The sequence below is a fragment of the Alexandromys fortis genome, unplaced genomic scaffold (genome assembly GCF_014885135.2).
Source record: "Alexandromys fortis isolate MF-2015 unplaced genomic scaffold, M_Fortis_MF-2015_v1.1 scaffold_4, whole genome shotgun sequence".
Taxonomy (NCBI): Eukaryota; Metazoa; Chordata; class Mammalia; order Rodentia; family Cricetidae; genus Alexandromys; species Alexandromys fortis.
Window position 1 is genome coordinate 419,327 of NW_026067944.1, and position 21,448 is coordinate 440,774.

Genomic DNA, 21,448 nt, shown 5'->3' on the forward strand with positions numbered 1-21,448 from the left:
TAGCAGGCCAGTCACCCAGTCACACCGCTACACAGCCAGACACAGTAAAAAGGAAAGAAAAGGTATACAGGAATAGAGAAAGATAAAAGCCCCGAGACTAAAGACAAATGGGCAAATTTAAGTTAGGAAATGCTGGCAAGAAACAAGTCAAGCTAAGGCTGGGCATTCAGAGAATAAGCCTCCATATGTAATTTATTGAGGTGCTGGGTAGTCATTAGGAAATTGCAAACCAAAGTTACTATGAGAAAGCATCAGGGTGGGTAATGACTGACTCTTCAAAAACCTAAACACAGGAATGCAAATGATTCTTAAATTCCAATTTATTGATACTCAAGACAGGAAATTTCTGCAAGCATCCATTTATACTATACATGGTATAAAATAGGTACAACGTAACATAACAAATACATTTCTGCATTAACATTAGTGGAAGAATAGCTCACAAGAGTTGCAAAGTGGAGAAACCTAAATGTTTAATGATTGATAAATGGATTTAACAAAACGTAGCACACACACTAACAATGGAAACTATGACTAACATTGACAGAGATGAGAGGGATCTGTCTGCTAGGTCAGACAAGCCTGTCACAGAGATGAGAGGGATCTGTCTGCTAGGTCAGATAAACCTATCACAGAAAGCATCTACTTCAAAGTTACACAGTGTTTACTGGAGGTCAACTGGGAAAAAGAAAGGAAAATTAGTATTTAATGAACAAAGATTATTTTAATTTGAAATAATGAAAGTTTTAGAGATACATGGTGGTTGGATGGCAATGTGAAAATACTTAATGCTGGTGACTGCAAGTTAAATATGACAAAAGTAGAGGGTTTTGTCATGACCACTTTACTCCTTCCAAAAGAAAAATTATCTAAAAAATGAATTATTTTTTAAAAAAAGTCTGAAGTTTTAAAGGTCATGACTTGCAAGTTAGGCCCTAAATTCCTTATTAATGAAGACCACATTATTAATCTTTATCAGGAGAATGCAAAATTCTCAGAGAGCAACCTAGTTAGTCTTTGTTGTTGTTGTTTTTTGAGACAGAGTTTCTCTGTGTAGCCCAGGCTGTCCTAGAGCTTGCTTTATAGACCAGGTTGGTCACAAACTCACAAGAGATCTGCCTGTCTCTGCCTCCCAAGTGCCGGGATTAAAGGCACACACCACCACCACACAGTTGAGTGTATTAGTCTTAATCAGTAAGACTCAGGATAAAAGTCTATGTTTGTTTTTCACTAAATTGATAGGACATAAGCAGGACAGATTGCCACTGATAGTCCATTATATATTTCTCACCAGCTACAGGTAAATTAAGGAATGGCAGTATTTTCTTTCCAAAGAAATGATGAATCGGAAACATTTTGCAGGTAATGACATTAAAGTTAATTTAGCATTAGTAATTATATGTCATTCATATGTAATAAACATCAGAACATGTATGTGCTTTCATGCAAAAATTTCAACTGCCTACATTTTGACTCCTTACATTTCTGATAAATATTATTACATAGAAGAAGAACCATTAAATGCTACGCAATATTACAATTCTCAAAGGCTAGGAAGTCATACAAACTTAGATTTGAATACCTGCACTGCCATTGACTTGTAGTGTGATAAGATTTGTCAGGGGAAGAGGGTCTTTCAATTTCTTTAGCCTTCTATCTTTAATTTTTTAAGATTTTTTTCCTCGTGTATATTGTGTTTTGCCTGTATGTATGCCTGCAGGTCAGAAGAGGGCATCAGATCTCTTACAGATGGTTGTGAGTTACCATGTGGCTGCTGGTAGCTGAACTCAGAACCTCTGGAAGAGCAGCCAGAGCTCTTAATCTCTGAGCCATCTCTCCAGCCCTAGTCTTCTATTTTAATCTCACACTCCTGTCACTTCTTCAACTCTATCTCAAGTAAATGTAAAAGTAATTTTATGGCTTTAAATAAAAGGTGAATAGATTCAGAAGACTTGGAGAAAGTATGTACTACACAACCAATAAAAACAGGTTAACTAGAAGGCTAACTGTCACGGGAACTTATAAAACCGTTACATAGTAAAACTAGATGAATTGTAAAAAAAAATATTTTTACCACAGAATAATGGAAATCCAAAAATATTAGAAGTACAAATAACTGGAACTGGAGAGATGCTCAGCTATTAATCACACTGGCTGTTCTTGGGGAGCCTATTTGGTTCCCAGCACCCATATGGCTGTACACAACTATCTACAATTTCAGTCCCAGGAATACAACAGCCTGTTATTGTCTCTGCACTCACCAGGCACACACATCTTGCACATACATACATGCAAGCAAACATAAAAAATCATGACCACTTTATTCCTTCCAAAGGAAAAAAATAGTAATTTTTTAAAAAGTCTAAAGGAATTATAATCATTATATATAATTATTTAAAACTTAGTTCAGTATGTTCATTTCAGAATAAAGCATTTCTGCCGGGCAGTGATGGCGCACGCCTTTAATCTCAGCACTCGGGAGGCAGAGGCAGGCGGATCTCTGGGAGTTCTAGGCCAGCCTGGTCTACAGAGCTAGTTCCAGAACAGGCTCCAAAGCCACAGAGAAACCCTGTCTCGAGAAAAAANAAAAAAAAAAAAAAAAAAAAAAAAAAAAAAAGAATAAAGCATTTCTTGGTGTTTTAGGAGTAGTCTGTGAAAAAGGACAGGAAGAAGGAAAGGGAAGAAATGATAGTAATTCTACAGCTTTAGGTTTTTTTTTTAATAATCACAAAGCAGAACCTATTAAGTTTAAGAAAAATTATAAGAATGTTCCTAAATATGCTGAATCTAACTAAGACTATCCCAGAACCATAAGGATAGGCATGTGGTTCAGTAGTACAGTTCTTGTCTGGAACACAAAATCCTGGGCTTGATTTCTCAGTATCACCAAACAAAACAGCAATAACAAAACCCTCTTAAAAACAGACAGCAATGCAGCTCTTTAAAATATATTTAAAAAAAACCCAATACTAATAAAATCACAATAGATAGCAATAATCTGCTAAATCCTTAGATTTAAAGCTATAATATAAGCCCATCTTTCTTTATAACTAAAGGCAGTTTTACTAAGGACATGCAGGGTTTTAATAAAGTGACATGGATTTGGACCTCCATTCCCACACAACTATGAGCTGCACAAGAAGAAACTTGGCTTGACACTGTTGTTCTTCCAATACCTGGAATAAAACAATGCTTTGCCTGAAATAGGGTTCAAATATTTCTCTCCTACTTAAAAGCAACTTTTCAAGCGAAAAACCCGAAATGCAGGCATTCTATTTTTAGAGTGGTTTATTATGTGGTTATTCTATAGTTATATCTGTGTATTTTCTAACTCTAAAAAATAATTTAAAAAACAATTCAAAAAGATACTTCTCTTCAGTGTCCTATTTTTAGATTTTTTTTAATTTTTTAACCTTCTAAAACTTTCCTAAAAGCATACATGAATTAAAAAAGAAAAACTTTTCAATTTAACTATCTGCCTCGTTTTCTGCTCACTGCTGACTAGCAAGTCCACCTTGCAGCCTAAGGACAGTAATGGCAGCACATCTATCAGTAAGACCAAGTTTTCTCCTAGGCAGGGCTGTCAGTGAGTTCTCCCAAGGTCACACTCCTGCTGTAGTTTCTCTTATAAGCCTCTATGAGTACAGTTGACAATTCTTGATATAGTACAATCTATCGATCTCTAGAGTAATTTGTATCCCCTTCTTCTTCTTGGGTAATTTTATAGCTTAGGACATATACATGCTATGCTGTAAGCAATGCAACTGTTTCGTTTAGTAATCTTTGATAACTAAAATAGACCACTAAAACTAGCAAACCTACACCACCCATTTCTTCAAAATTAATTTAAAAATTTCCCCTTCAAGTAAGAACTACCACTCGCTGTCTCATGACTCCCACAGTCTCAATGTTCCTAACACTCTACACAAGAGCTCATTCCCACTACTGCTCATGGCTGATGATATAGTAGCATTATCCTTCTGATAAATAAAAAGGAAAAAAAATCTGAAACTTCTGTAGGGAAAAAGACAAATTCTCATTCTTCCAAATCTGGGACATCTTTGGTGCTATTGTATAATTTTAATATAACTGTCTTATGTGAAGTTTTCTTCAGATCACCTTATAATTTTAACTTTCTTTAATAAAAACTAAGAAAATGCTCTACAATGACTGAAAATTAAGTTCTAGCCTTCTGTGTATTTATTTCACAACTGCAATCTGCAAAGCCCTAATGAAATAAAATATACCACAAGTTCCAATGTACACATAAACATTATATCCCATACTTAGCAGTAACATAGGTTCTAATAGCTTAAGTTTTAATAAAAATAAGAGAAAAACGTCTTTTCACAAGAGAAAACATTTTGATTCTAATTGCTCCTACTTACTGATTCTTTTCCATATACAAATAACTAAGCCTAAATGAAGATCAACTCAAAAATGCTCAAACATCAGCTCTATTCCCCTGTATGGTATGTGCAAGGGACTTGAGAGAAATGGCATCACACAGTGCTCAGCACTATCAAATATTCTTTTTAACTGGGTTTAGACAATTTCTAAGCAGCACTGTGAACTTATTTTCATCAACTGTACACAAATATTTAGCAAGACACTTTCAACTTCCTACAGTTACTTTCAAACACTCCTGAATGACCAGGGGAAAAATAACTTACTGTCTCGGAGTGTTTCCCAAGCCCACTGGTCATTTCTGAAGAAGAGATGACGTTTGATCTCCTCCACACCATTCCTGCCCAGTCTCACATCTCTAAACAGAAGGGAAGAGAAAAGCAATTAATCATTTAAGATCTTATGATAACCTGTAGAGGTTTCCTTGTGACAGAACACCAAACCTGAACAGATCTGTCACCATAAAAATCTATTCTCAGGCAGGGTGTGGTGGCATATGCCTTTAATATCAGCACCCGGGAAGCAAAGGCAGGCATATCTGAGTTAGAGGCCTGCCTCTATAAAGTGAGTTCCAGGATAGCCAGAGCTACACAGAGAAACTATGTCTTGAAGAAACCAAAATCTATATTCATCAAAATTTTCAGAAAATAAAAAGCAGATTGATATTAAAGAATTTTTTGAAAGGAAAAAATATATAAAAGCACAGACTCATTCCTATTTTCTATTTTTAATGAAAACCGAGTTGAACAAATTTATATGACAAGTCAAATGCAATGACTTTTAAAAATTTATGGTAAAATTATAAACAACTTTAGTTCATATTAAATTCTACCAAAAATCCCAGAAACACATTTAAAATTTTAATTTCCACTTTGTTTTTTAAAATTATTCAACATTTTTAATCAATTAAAACCTGAGCATGGGGAATCTAACAATATCCTGACAGGACAGGAAGAGGAAGGAGGATTACAAGCTCAAGGCCAGCTGGGGCTATTCTGAGACTGTAGTCTAATGGCAAAGCACTTAAACCATACAATGCCTTGGGTTCAGTTTGCAGGACAACAATCACTCACACCTTAAAAGTGAACAAAAACAAAACCCACAAACATCACTAGTCCCTTATTGGAGAGCATAATGAACTAAAACTGGCCTTCAATACAAGGAAAAAAGAGGAGCTTGGTGCCCCATGTTCTCTAGCACAGCTAGAATACCATCAATAACAATTTTTTCAAAAGTCATTGTTTGATATGTGCTAACACCTTGTTAGTAGTTTTCACTGAGTCTTTCTCAGGCCGGATTCTCTGGTACACAGTACTGACTTCACTGTAATAATCACTGGATAATGTTTGCCTATTTTCTCCCAAGAGAACTCTAAGGTTACTTGAGGCAGATGCCATATATCTTGCTAATTTCTCCATGGCTAACACCAAACACAAGACAGTTGCTTACATGAAGATGTAAAAATCTGAACCATGCTTTTCAAATTCTAAAGGACATATTAAAGATAATTTTAATTAAAGTAAACATAAAATTGAAATGTATTTACAAGTAGCAGGCTTCTGCTGATACTTAAATTAGCAATATAAATCAACATTAAGTGTAATCTTAAAAAGTCATTTGATTCTGCTTTGAGCATTTAAAAGAACTAAATCTAAGTTCTTACACAAGTACTCCATTAAACTAAAGGCCCACTTTCCTTGTCCCATATATTAAGTCCTGGATTCAATTTCCAATATCACAGTAAACTAAAAAAGTATATGAAATGCTCCAATTTTTGTTTTAAAAACAAATACATTTATTTTAGTTTTGGGCTTTTTTTATTTTTTCAAGACAGGGTAAAAAAAAAAAAACCTTGGGTGTCCTGTAAACTCACAGAAATCCACCTGCCCCTGCCTCCCGCATGCTGAAATGAAAGGAGGACTAGACACACTATTTATAAACACTCGTGCAGCTGAAAAACAACAGCCATAGCTTTGTCTGTAAGAAAGGCACTCATTTTAATACTGTATTACCAAATCAAAAATGACGTAAAGTGAAGGTGTGTCATCACTTTTAGGTAGCGAAGAGAAATATACTTTCCACCAGTGCAAACCAGTGATGAAAGATGCAGAAAATTTTAGAGGTTTTAATGTATCAAGAAAAAAATGTAGCTGGGTATGAGTTCTAAGACATTCAGGTCTATGTGAGGAGGAAAAAAGGAAAGGGGAAAGGAGAGGGGGAAGAGGGAAAGGGAGGCGGGGAGGGGAGGGGAGGAAAGAGGAAAGGAAAGGAAATCCAAGATTAAGTAATTATGAGTCTGATAATCAAGTTAAAATACAACAAAAGAAAAGTTATCTGGCTATCAGCCAATTGCTCATATGTACTAAGATGGCCAGAAAAGCTATCAGATTACCCTAAACTTTTATCAGGCCTTATTATCATAAATCAATTTCAAGACATCAACTTTTATATTCTAATAGTTTAAACTCAAGAGGTTAAGTATGAACCTTAAAAACTGAGAGGCAAGATGAGAATGCCTTAGAATTTAAAGAAGTGCATGAGCTGATGAGATGGCTCAGCAGGAAAGAGCACATGCTGTGCAAGCCTGGGGTAACCTCTAAGTGGGGCACCAGCATACACAGAATAATAATAACAAAAGTAAAGTCAGTGTCAGCATTATTTACCTGTCAGTAAGAAAGGCACAAATGAGATTTTTTGCTTCTTTTGATATGTCATTATCATCAGGGAAAGTAAGTGAATTTTTATGGTTCATAATTTTACTGTAAGTCCCAACCAAAGAATCTGCATAAAAAGGTGTATCACCTAAAAAAAATTAACAGGAAAAATGAAAACCAAAGAAATAATTTTGCAAAAATACATATTTTTAAAAAAGAATCAATTATTTACCTGCCCCCCCCAAAATCTGTTAAACAAAAGTACACACTTAATATAGAAAATTTAACACATCACAAAATTAGCTATTTATAGCTTTTAAAACAGACAAAACATGTTTATTTCATACAAATTAATTCTGCTTAATATATTTTATGAGAGAAGCTAAGTGGTGAGTTTAGGATGAAAACCATAAGATGCTTAAACAAAACAAAACAGAAGTTGGAGAGATGCTTCAGCAGTTAAGAACACTTGTTGCTCTTACATAGGAACTAGGAGGCTCTATTACCCACCTTCTGCTGAACTGTGAAAACATCAGGCACGCACAGGGTACACAAACAAGAAGATAAATTACTCATACACATAAAATTATCTTAACTAACACACACACCTCCTTTACTCACCTACAAGCATTTCATATAAAAATACCCCAACTGACCACCAGTCACACTCTCGTCCATAATAGCCATCACCACCTTGGGATTTTAATACTTCAGGTGAAATATAATCAGGTGTTCCAACTGCTGTATCACATCGTACCATACCTTCCTAAAACAGACAGCAAGCATGGATTAGGATTTAATTGTTTTCAATTTAATACAACCTAAAGAAGAACTGGGTTATATAATATCATACCAAAATTTAACACATTATTCTCAATAGCTATAAAACAGTAGTTCAAGTTTTTGCTTTGTTTTGTAGCACTCACTAGATGCCACAATCTCTTATTCTTCTAACTGCCAATATAATGACTGCATATTCACTGCTGAGACCAACTCAAGGCAAACAGACTCAGATTATATAACAAAACATTTTACAGCATATAAATACTGATTTCATTATTTCTTACCTAAAATATGACTGATTTAATTATACTAGAACTGTGATTAAAAATACACAAAAGCTAACTATATAGATATTAAATTGAGCAACATGTGAAGGATTTGATGGTGTTAACACAGAGTAACTACTGGGTCTACATTTTAATACCCTCCCCCAACATTACTTATTTTTACCTACTTGATTAATGCAACTGAATAAAAACTAATTGAAATAAAACTGAAATAAATAAAACTATTGACACAATAGTTTTTATTTAGTTTTTCTTTTTAATTAGTATATCTTTCAAAATGATAAATGTACATTTCTAACTATTCTGCTATATTAAAAACATATAAACCATTCCAACCAAACAAAAAAGATTGCATATTTCCTCCTTTTGCTATATGTATAAATTATTATTATAAATAGTGAACACAAGTTTCTCCTACAACTCACTTTTAAAATAAACCACAGAATCTTGTACATGTTAAGAGAACATAACTAAAGTATTCATAAAATATTTCTGAAACATTTGAAATCCAGCTTTATAAAATCCATTTTTATGAAAGTATTAATTTTAACATTTAGTGACATTTACATTAATTCCATTTCTAGTTACTAGTAGTGTGTATGGCAAAGGTGTTATAAAAGATTAGTAAATCTGACAACCTACATTTACCCCAAATAGAGGAAAAAAAATAAACCACTGACAAGTTTCTAATATGACACTGTAACCATGGTATCAAGATCAACAAATATGGTTCTGTCAATTCTGGACAAATCCAGATATGGTTAGTAAATTTTTAACAGCTAAACAAAATTACAATTTAAAAATTAACCTTATTCATCTTCATACAAGTACCAAAATCTGCTAACTTCAAATGTCCAGACTTATCCAGCAGCATATTATCAGGCTTTACATCTCTGAGGGAGGGAAAAAACAAACAACAGAGTATTGCTGAAACGATCAGACTATCAGATAAAGCTATGAAGCAGTTACTCCAGACCAAGTACCCTTAACCCACATGTGACAGCCTAAATCTGCATGTACTCCTTATCGGCACTAGAGACTCAAGCGCATCAAAATATTTCTTTATACATTGTTTTTAAAAGCACAGTTTGACTTTTTTTTTCCTTTTTCGGTTTTTGGAGACAGGATGTCTTTGTGTAGCTCAGTTTGATTCTTATAAGAAAATCAGTAGCTTCAGAGACTAAACACAAAAATACATGTAATCTAGACATAAAAGTCAAATGAAACAATGTTTGCTTAGGGAATAAAAGACATTTTCTTCAGTGGCATTGCCACTAGCAAGTCCTTATGTTCCTGAAAATAACTGCTCAACCACACTACTGTAAGCGACCCAAATTAAAGTCATAGGAAGGTAAAAAGATATTTAAGTACAAGGGCTACAGGAAGATCAGTGTGAGTAGGACATGAAAAGGTAATGGGTGATGAATATGATCAAAATATATTATATACAGAATAAAAATGTAACAAATCTATTATGTATAATATGGAAATAAAAATTATTGTTCACATAACTTTTGAAAACCACTTTACAATTTTTATTTTTTAATATATGATATAAAAGATATAAAATTAGATTAACATTATTAAAGAATATATTTACAACAAGATTAAACTTGCACTAAAATTGTAACATGCCGCCTGTGTCATAGGGAAGGAAACTAGGTAGGCTGAGAGTAGGAATTATTAATCAAGTGATGTTTAAGTTCTCTTTCACTACTCCTTTCTAAAAATAAAAAACTGAAAGCATTGTTATCTTTACCTATGAATAAAACCCATGGAATGAATTGCATCCAATGCAAGAACTACTTCTGCAGTATAGAATCGTGCCCATTTTTCAGGCACGTCATAGTTGCTCATCAAGTTTACAAGGTCTCCGCCAGGCATGTATTCCATCACCATGTAGAGATAACGGTCATCTTGGAATGCATAAAAAAGCTACAAGTTAAAAGAAAAATAATTAGAATGATTTTTGCAACACTTGGTTTTCATATAAAACCTAACAAAAATACTACTGTAATATGTAAGTAAATGACTGAAATGTAGGATAGCTTTAAGTGCAGGCTAATACTTAGGGCAAGTATAAACACCACAAAGATCCTATGCACACATTTCACAGCTCTCTATATTACATCTAACTTTTTATACTGAATGGTATGTAATAGTTTCAGCAAGGACAAACTTCTTAAGCAAAGAAATACTGTACCTTCTACGTTTTAACATGCAGATGAGGACTTTAATATTAACTTTAAAATGAACATTAGAACTCCCAGGTTTCATGAACTGGGTTGGCTTCACTGCTATGCACTAGCTGTCTGGTTCTGGAAATCTGCTTAATTTCTCCATGTTTCTGACCGACCATCATCTCTCCTACAACGGCATAAGGAACTAAATTGCTTTTACTTGCAAACCAGAAATCAGCATCTGAATGCCTGGTAGCTGAAAAGGTTTAAGGATTTTTTTTAAAGTTTTATTTATTTTTTCATTTGGTTTTTCAAGACAGGGCTTCTCTGTAGCTTTGGAGCCTGTCCTGGAACTAGCTCTTGTAGACCAGACTGGCCTTGAACTCACAGAGATCCGCCTGCCTCTGCCTCCCAAGTGCTGGGATTAAAGGAGTGAGCGCACCATCACGGCCTGGCTAAATAAGTTTAACAAATTTTTACTGAACAAAATAATCATAACCTCTAACTTGAAGTGCACCCAACAATAATTGTCTTTCTGAACTGTTAGAAGACCAAATCATTAGCAAGAAACTGTCAAAAAATATCAGGCATAAATCTGCTGTGTGTTCAGAGCTGAAGTAGAAATCAAGCAATTTTTAAGTAAACACTAGTTCAGAACAAAACTAAAAGCAATCCCAGGGAAAATACCACCAGACTTACACAGATGTCTTAAAGCCTTCACATTTCATTTTCTCAATAGTGTTTAGTTATAGGCTTGCTTTGATTTTACTTATTTATTTTATATGTTTCTTTATATACCGTGTGCTGTGTGGTAGATTCCCATTAAGTATGTATGCTGCGGTCAGAGCACGACACTGGGTGTCTTCTACCACTCTGCTTCACAGCATTGAGATAGGGTTTCTCAATGAACTGGGAAACTGCTTCATTCAGGTTGGCCAGCCAACAAGCTCTTAGGATCGGTCTGTTTCTACCCCCAAGTAATGGATTACAGGTACATGCTGCTACATCCAAGTTTTGTTTTATTTTTTTTTAATGTGTATGGACTCTGCCTTCAATTATGTCTGTGCACAAAGTATATGCCTAGTGTCCATGGAGGTCAAAAGAAGTAATCAAATCCTTTAGAACTAGCTTTACAGATGGTTGTGAGCTACCTATATGGGTGCTTAGAATTAATTAAACTCGGGTCCTCTATATCAGCTGGTAAAGATCTTAACTGTTGACATGGGTGCTAGAGATTTGAACTTAGGTCTTCAAGCTCTCAAGAATAAATGTTTTTAGCCCACTTAGCAGTCTATCCAGTCCCACTTATATTAATTTAAAAACTAAACAGGGACAGATGGGTTCAGTTGCTAAAGTACTCTTTACAAACAAAAGAACCTGAGTTCAATCCCTAGAACCCATATAAAACTTCGAGGTATGCTGGCATTCACTTGTAATCTAAGTGCTGGAGAGACGGAGACAGGATAGCTGGGATTTGCTGGACAGCCAGTATCGATTAATTGGTGCACTCTACACCAATGAAAGATCCTGTCTCAAAGGAGGTAGCGAATGGCGCTAGTTCTCATCCTGCCTCAACAAATGCCCATGCACCTGCATACACACATACATACACACACACACACTATATATATATATATATATATATATATATATATATATATATACCCACATTATCACTAAATTAAAAGCAACTAAATTTAGGAGTAAGAATAAGAAATGAAGTATTTCATCACTACCCCAGACTAAATGTATACTTTCTAACTTGAGCACCATAATTAAAGAAGCATTGTTATTCTGGTGGCAGGTTATTTACATATAATGTAATAAAATAAAATTCAAAGATGTCTAAATTGCAAATTGAACAATTATGATATAAATTTTTAATCTTTAATAGAAATAATACTAAACATCCATTTTTCAGGAGTTAACAACAGAAGGGAATACTGTCTCCCCAATCTCTTGCTCCCCACTATCAAGGGATATCAACAATGTCTAAATGCATTTTCAGTTGTCGTAACTGGTATGTGGAATGTGGAAGAACTGTCACTAGTATATTCTGGATAAAGGACAGGGATGTTGTCAAACATCATAAACACACTAGTAAGTGGATAACTGCAGTGGTTTGAACAAGAATGCCCCTCCCCCAGAGCTCATGTATTCTTAACAGTCCTCAGTTGATAACCATTTGGCCTTAAATTTTTAGTGCCAGGGAACATATACCAAAATGGTACAGCACAGCCACAGTACTGGAGGCAAAGGTACGAAGCCCTGAAGTGCCAGGCAAAACCCAATCTACAAAAGAAATACATAAATTCTAGTAGCGGTGACTGCCAATGACCAAATTATGTAAAATTCATGGACCATAATTTCCTTGCTTATAAATATGAAGCTCTCTTTAGTGTGTGTGTATTCTTTTTTTTTTTTTTTATCCAGACAGGATCTTATGCTATGTCTCATACTTCCTATGTACCTGAGGACAGCTTTGAACTGTGAGGCTTCTGCCTCTACTTCTTGAGTGTTAAGAATGTAGGTACATGCCACACCTGCCTAACTGGTTATTTTAATTGTGAAGTAAAGTCACGCATGGACTCAAACCCCACTAAATTATTCTGAGTTTTCTGCCTATGTTTCAACTAAGTCACCTCTATGACTTTTTGTCTTTAATTCTGAAATCTTTTTCAACTAAGCAAGATCATGTCCAGATTCCAAACATACATTTTGTTACTACAATATATATTAAAGACTAAATAAGCACTCAAATAACTAGAATAAAAAGATTTGCAAAATGTTGTCTATTTTGTGTACATGTGTGTGCTGAGTCACCTAATTTCCCCGTTCTTTCATTCAACACAAGAGACATTTACATGACTAGGTGATTAAAAAACAGGGCCTCATGTTCACACACACACACACAAAATCATTACTAACGTTAAAGTATAAAAACTTTCCTTAAATTCTACCAAAAAATTATTTTGTTCTGACCTTTCTAAAGATAACTAAATTAAACTTTATAACTTCAAAAATAGTAATATATTAGACAATTTTATAACTTTATAATTTTATAATAAAAATTATTACTGTTCTAAAAATATATTTCTCATATATGTTATTTACAAACCAGTACTGCATTAAGAAAAGAGGGTCAAAACCATACCTGAACAACCCAAGGACTATTGGCAAAAGCCATAATGTCCCTTTCTTCCCAGAAAAAAGCAGAATCAGATCTCTTAATCATTTCAAATTTGCTGAGAAGCTTCATAGCATATACCTTCCTGGTGGATTTATGTCTTACCTTTAAAATTGAAAACAAACCATTAGTTAACATTTAAAGCTCAATGTTTCATTGAAAAATTTACAACATGACTTTAATACTTACTAAATAATGTGGCTATTTTTGTTTCTTTGCTTCTGCTTACTTATCCCAACTAACTAGTGTCAAGACTTTAATTGCCAGAAGGAATGCTATTAAAACAAACAAACAAAAAAAAACAACCTTTTACTCCCTATATTCCCCATAGTCTGTCTCATCATGTATATTGCCCTGTTCATAAAACTTTATTCCACAGAATTGTATATAAGAGTTTCCTGTGAGAAATGAGATGTTTATCAAAATGCTTCCCAACCGCTTCCCAATCTGACCAAAGGTTTTCATGCCTTAAGCAAAAATGCCACAGTCATTTAAAGAAAAGATTCTATAAAGACAATTATTTTTCCAAATATATATTAAGCAGGCAAGTAGGTGTTTTGTTTTTCACTTTTAAAAATTTGTTTTTGAAATTCTGAGTAACCTACCAATTGAACTTCTCCAAATGCACCTCTGCCGATGACCTTCACTACTTCATAATCTTCAGCTTTCATCCGTAAGTCTCTAATTTTATTTATTGTGTCTTTATCTGTATGAAAAATATAAGTAAGTCACTAAAGCATTATAAGGAATGCCATTTACTTTACAATCAAATTACTGAAGAACACAATGAAAAGACACCAACAACATATGACAAACTAGGAATGTGATGAATCAGTGGTGAAGGCTCTGGGCTCTGGATTAGTGGTGACGGCTCATGAGGCTCTGGGCTTAGCGCCTCAGCACTCTTATCTCTCAAAATAATTGATATGTGTGAAATCTGAAGTTATAAAATAGAGAAATATTTAATATACTACGAATTGATTCAAATACAGTTTTTGATAATTTAACTATCACATCAAAAGTTTTTTATAAAAATCTAATGTTATTTTAAACACAAAAACTGCTGTGCTTTTTTTTAAAGACAATATCTCATATATCCAAAGTGTATGTGGTTTCAGGAGTCAACTTAGGGCTCCGTTTATGCTAGGCAAGTTTATTTTACCAACTGAGCTACACTCCTAAGCTGAATATAAATGCAGCACTAAAAATAATATAATTAGTTAATTTTAACTTAGTCTTGGGATGTTAGGTAAATAACAGATTTGATTTAGAAAATACAGATAGGTGCTTTACATCAACGAAATAAAACTTTATCAATTCATTTAGGCAATCCTTTTAAAAAGATACAAATTCAAAACATCAAAGCCATATGTACTAAAGAATTAAAATTAAATTTCTAGCTGGCAATCTTTGTAATTATAGCATTAATTTGAAGCTAGACTTTAAGACATGCAGTGGGAATCACTGAAATTATTTATATAAACCTGTCATGCTAGAGATGATGGTAATTTACAAATTCCCACTGGGAAGATAGTTTAGCTCCTAATTTGGTCATGGATTAAAATAATGCTATTTTAATCCATATGGGTCAACACTGGTATGAGATTGCATGGAAAAGTTCCACATTTCATGTTGTTCATGCACGTAAAAAATGATTAAAGTCTAGTTTCTAATAAAAGTAGCTATAATATTCTTGCCTTTCTGTTAAAATATATGTTCAAACTTAAATACTGGTGTAAGTTATGGCCAACAGACACATGCAATGTTAATAAATTTCTACACAAGGATAAATTCATCAACTTGCTAGGTACTTCAAGATGGTACTATATAGAGATACAAGGCCACCTGGTCTACACAGTGAACTCTAGGCCAGTCAAAACAAGAAAAGGGAAAAAGGAAAACAAGCAAGGAAGCAACAAATAAAGAAAATTCCAAAGAAAAGAAAGCTATCACTTAATGATAGGAAACTGTTATCCCCCCACCCCCACCCAGATTACAGGTTTAGGTAGCTCAAAATATAAAAATCAAGGCACAATTTAAAAACAACTAGCATGGGTTGGAAGCTGTAAAAAGAAACTCAGGCAAGTAAGTGTAATCAAACCTACACTTTAGTTAAACTACTCTGAAGAATGTTAAAGATAAATTCAGTAAGGATAAGACTGGATGGGGAGAATTTTAAAAGCATTTTTACTTTCCACAAGAGAAATAAGAAAATCCTAAGCTGGGTAGAATGGCCAGTCACACTTGAAAAAGTGTAACAGAGTCTAGTTATAAAAGGTTTAGAACCATAAAAAATTGCAAAGTATTGAGATGGCTGGCAGATGAAACAATAATAATCAATAGGTCCTCCTAGTTCCTTGACTAGTTAGCTTGTCATAGCATAAGCTTGCATACTACCAAGTATAAAGGTCTGCTGGGCAAGTTTTGAGTCAAACTCAGTTTTCTGTGGCCCTTGCTACCTTAGATGACTTCACCAAGGGTACAATCTAGAACTAAGCACAGACTGAAAGAGTAAAGTCCAACCTGCACACTTTAGTTGCAACTACTTACCCACCTTACCTCAGGATTTAAAAACTCAACAAAGCACTCCTTGGTGGAGGGATACTATTTATGATTCTTTTTTAGTGGACAACAGTACAAACAATAGAAAAAAATTTCCAAGCCTATCTTAGATGACTGGATTTTACTGGATCTGTAAACTCCATCAACAGGAAACTTAGGCTTGATCTTCACTGAAATTTCCCTAACAGTCAAGAAAACAACAGTACGGTAGATATGATAATATGATAGGTATGATAATTTGCATTACATGCACAACACCTTTCTATTTTTATTATTTTTTGGAGGCAGTTGAAGGTTAAGACAGGATCTCACTATGCAACCCTGGTTGTATGTGCACCACTACACTTGGCCCATCCTAACTTTAATTCTATGTTTTCTAACATAACTATGTAGTAACAATCCAAGATAAATAATTCCCTCTTATACTATTAGTCATTTATCCTCCCCTTTACATATAAATAATCTTCGGGGGCTCTATAGTTACATTATGCTAACAGAACATCCTAAAACATGACTATTACTTCTCACTACTAGCATATGATAAGATTTATAAAAATCACAATTAATATCTAAACACCAACTTTAGGGTACAAATATAATGTAGACAAACTTATAAAGGAACCAGATCTAAGAATAAGAATTAAGAATAACATATTTAAGACAAGTATTCACTCACAGTCACTAAGTAGCAGATATTATACTTAAAGATGAGAAGAAATAGGATACCTGGTATAGGCAGGCCATTTTTATAGCAGTGGTTCTCAACTTAGCAACCCTTTAATACAGTTCTTCATGTTGTAAGACCCCAACCATAAAATTATTTTGTTGCTACTTTATAACTGTAATTTTGATACTGTTATGAACCATAATGTAAGTATCTATGTTTTTTCATGGCCTCAGAGGAGGGAGACCCCTGTGGTTCAATTCCCACTGTTCTAGAGAGAAGAGAATAAGTAAACAATTATGTTCATTTCATTTTATAATCTATATTTATAAAGGAAATAAGGCCAAACTTTCTATAGTCTACAAGTCAAAAGATATCTACAGAATAATTTCTAAGGTGCATTGGTACCTCAAATAAACTGAAGCCAAAACTGAACATGGTATTGCATGCTTACAATCCCATTTCTTGAACGGATGGGGCAAAAAGATCGCATTTCAGGCCAGCTTGGGCTATTTTTTACATAAGGGACTCAGATAACCAAAAGGGGGCAGAGAGAGCAAAGCCCTCACAAAAACTGTCTTTTTAAAAAGTAGCAGCTGTTTGTTTTTCCTTGTTTTTGAGCAATTGCTCTTGTCAAAATTCTAATGGTCTTTTTTGTGGCAGACAGGGACTGAACCCAGGTCCTTGTACATACTAGGAAAGCACTCTACCCCAAAGCCAACAGTGTTAAGAACATGTTTCTCTGTTCATTATATGTTTGGTTGCCGTCAATCACATTCTGTTTCGCTATAAAATAAGCCAGTAGCAAACTTATTAAAGATTGCAGCCTTGTTTCTTTCCATTTTTGTGAAGAAATTTTACTGTGATGAGACTATTCCACTTTAAGTGCTCTGGTTCTCTATAATTATTGCTGTCCTCTGAGCTGGGAATATTTAGTCTGATAATATCACTGGATACTATATTCTTCAGCATGGCTATTCTGTCAACTATACAACAAAAATGTTTTACCATCTAACTTGATAAAACAACCCATATTCCAACATGCCTCAAAAGGACATTTAAAGTACATTTTTTTATTCTTGTTTTAACACAACAGGTATGTACTAAAATAAAAGGTAAGACACGATACACGTGGCACTCAAAATACAACTTATGATTATATCAGTATGATTTACACTACACTAATTGGTCACGTATGGCCTCTGTTACAACTACCCAACTGAACCACTATAGCACAAAGCCGCTATAAATGAGGCATTAAAAACTGAGCATGGTGCTGGGTGCAGTGGTGCACGCCTTTAATCTCAGCACTCAGGAGGCAGAGGAAGGTGAATTTCTGAGTTCACAGCCAGCTTGGTCTAAACAGAGAAACTTTGTCTCAAAAAAACAAAACAAAATAAACAAAAAGCTGAGCATGACAATGTCCCAATAAAACTGTTACTTACAGACACTGAAATCTGGATTTCATATCATTTCACATCATGATATATTATTCCTCTAATTTTTCTAATTATTGAAGATGTAAATATTACCCTTAGCTTGGGCTTTAAGGAAACCAAGTTCTTATCTGAGGACATCACTTCTGCAGTTCTCAAGTGATAACCCCTACTCTCCCATCCTACTTAAGACTACTGGTCCCAGAAGCAAAACAGGTGAAGTCAGATGCCATCTCCATACACAAAATCTCACTGTAAATGAGATGGTTGTAAATCTACTGACTCTTAGGTTACTTGGACAATTTTTTAGTTTACTGATTTCTCCAATATTCTCCTGGTTTAACTCTTTAAAGGCTTAGATGATCACTCTCTTACATGTATTTTGCCTTCTTCTGTTACACTTAGTTTGGCAAAACAACAATCCTATTTAAATCCAATTCACCAGTTACCCTGTTTGCACTTATGCAGCTTAACATATCTAATATCTAGATAAACATAAGGCCATGTTTCTTATTTAAACCATAATCATACATATCAAGTTAGCTTTAATTCTATTTATCAATTATGCATTTTCCTAATGTACTTTCAATATATACTCTAGTATCTAATATTCCCCCACAGTATTTGGGCTGGCTAGTTTCATGTAAGCTTGACATTTGAAAGTGGGAACTTCAAGTGAGAATGTCTCTGGTGTGGGAGGTCCATGAGCAGCCCCTTGCAACATGTCTCCACCAAACTAGCCTCTGAGCAAGCAAGCTTGCAGGTCATTTTCTTTTCTTTTTTTAAATGATATATTCTTATTTTATGTGCATTGATGTTTTTGCTTGCACGCATGTATGTATGAGGGTATCGGATCCCCTGGAACTAGAGTCATAGACAGCCATGAACCACCAAGTGGGTGCTGGGAATTGAACACAGTACAGTCAATGTTCTTAATTGCTAAGCCATCTCTCCAGCCCCAGGGCATTTTCTTGATTGATATGTGAGGGGGTGCAGTTCACTGTGTGCATTGTCACCCCCTAGGCTTGATGTCCTAGGTGATATGAAAAACCAGGCTGTGCAATCCAGTAAGCAGTACTTCTCTACCTCCTGAGCAACAGTTCCTGCCCTGAGTCCCTTCAATGACAAGATTGTGATGTGGAGCTGTAAGCTGAAACAAACCCTTTCCTTCCATGTTGTTTTTGATGTCTTGATCTTAATACAACAAAAGAAATCCTAAGACATATTTCAGTTTTGTGGGTTTTTCCTTACATCATCCACCAACCTCTCACTGATTTTCACTCAAACTGAATATTCTTAGTGATTACTAAGCTGAAACAAATGAAGCACACAGACAGCTTCCAGGTTACAATACATATGTGCGTATGTTGAATTATATATTTACTTTCTAGCATGAGCAGACAAACTTAACGACACAATACTCCTATCTTAACTAAATCCCTCAAAGTCAATGTCCAGTAGATGTCCCCTCTTTCTCTTAAGCTTTTTGCCTCTCCAAATCCAGGGTTCCCAACTGCAAGATTACAGGCATGGGCCTCCACATCTGGCCATAAGAAAGCTTTTCAATCTGTAAATAATTATAAATGTGGTACTCAAAGCATTTATGATATTCCTAATACATATTCACAATTACTACTTCACTCGACTCCCCATGTCTTTACTCCTTCTCAAATAAACAACCAGGACTGTGACTCCTAACTCATGTGACTAAATGCATAAGACTGTCAAACCCAGAAATAAATTCACACAGACACAGTGACTTAGTATTTGATACATGCCAAAAACAGACACTAGAAAAGAAATTGCCGTTCAACATGTGAAACTAGGAAAACTGGATACACACATGCAGAAGAATAAAACCTGAATTACAGGTTTCCTTTATTGAGATAAACAAGTTTCTTTCACCAGATATTTGTGAATATGAATTTTTCAGTATCTACTAAGATATACATTTCCTTGATTAATGTGTTAATATGTTAAAGTACACTGTTTTTCTTTGTACTACCGTTAGACACCCCATTTGTGACTTTTACTTATCAGTATGTATGATAGGCACCTAAATTAGCTTCTAAAATCTCACTCACAAGGTGGGGCCTTGCTTTAGTACAACAGGTAGTGTCAATCTTTGTACTAATATTACATAGAATTCACTGATAAAACAGAAAGAATTCAACAAAAGGGGAAGGGGAGGTGAACAATCGGATACAGAGTTACACGCACAATAACATAAAATTCTACAGCAAGTACTTACATCTGCTTAGAAAGTTGTCGATATTTTTGTTTTTTCTTAAGGCAGGAAAGTCCAAATCATAAACCAGAGCATCCAATCCATCCTAAAGGAACAAACAAACAGGTAGTGTTAGCAAATCAGAATGTTTTCTAATTTTAATATTTCATATCCTCTCTTCAGTATACCTTGTGTTCTTTTAACATCCTTTACAAGGTTACAAAATTAATACAAGTTCTTTTTTGTATTTCATATAAATATTTTCCTTTTTTACTTTCTAATTCTTTCAGTCAGTGGAAGAGGAAAATCACCACATTGATTGCATATGATTATGATTCATATACTCTCTTTACAAGATTTTACATTCTACTTATCTTTACTACTAAATTTATCTTCATTTCACAAGTGTTCAGCAAACTTACATTTGTAATTATAAATTTTTACAGAGTAATAATAATAAACTAAATAATATTTAATGGAGCATAAATTTAATGAAAACCAAATAATATTGAATGAAGCATAAAATTTAAACCAAATGATACATAATCACATATGCAAGACATATTTAGTTATAAAAGCATAACAAGTGTTCACAGGGCTTACTTTCTCTCTTAAAGCACCTTCTAGGACAACAAATAGGAAATGAGAAATAGGAGCCTTTTCCTTTTTAAAATTAGATACTTATTAAATATATAAGCAAGTGCTGGGCAATGTGAAGGTGTAGCAATCCATATAAGCAAAGGAAAATTTGTACTGAGTCTATATATTGCTTTATGATATAGAGAAGGCACATTCAAGTAATCCTAAAATGTCTTCATTACAAAGAGTTGCTCTTCTGTCGATGTGGTTTATGTACTTATTAGTAATAGAGAATAATGATTTTTGGATCATCCCAATAAAGTAATGAACTCCAGAAAGGCCTCAGTATTTTCTAGCTTTAAAAAAAGAAGAAAAAATCAAATAATTACAATCCAAAGGAAAACATACTTGTATTTACATGCTACTGAAAATACAAATCACATAATTTTTTTTTTTTTTTTTTTTTTTTTTTTTTTTTTTTT

The 21,448-nt window shown here is 34.2% G+C and overlaps 1 protein-coding gene across 2 annotated transcripts in view; it reads right to left on the reverse strand.

Moving 5' to 3' along the window:
• Nucleotides 1-21,448, reverse strand: part of Rock1 (Rho associated coiled-coil containing protein kinase 1) — a 123,027-nt gene that overhangs the window by 68,512 nt on the left and 33,067 nt on the right. For both annotated transcript variants that reach the window (XM_050148825.1, XM_050148824.1), the window contains exons 2-9: nt 20,412-20,493; nt 14,104-14,204; nt 13,466-13,603; nt 9,891-10,066; nt 8,940-9,024; nt 7,683-7,827; nt 7,071-7,209; nt 4,674-4,765 (exon numbers count right to left, since the gene is read on the reverse strand). In XM_050148825.1, coding sequence (XP_050004782.1) covers nt 4,674-4,765; nt 7,071-7,209; nt 7,683-7,827; nt 8,940-9,024; nt 9,891-10,066; nt 13,466-13,603; nt 14,104-14,204; nt 20,412-20,493 — 958 coding nt within the window. The remainder of the gene's footprint in view (nt 1-4,673; nt 4,766-7,070; nt 7,210-7,682; nt 7,828-8,939; nt 9,025-9,890; nt 10,067-13,465; nt 13,604-14,103; nt 14,205-20,411; nt 20,494-21,448) is intronic.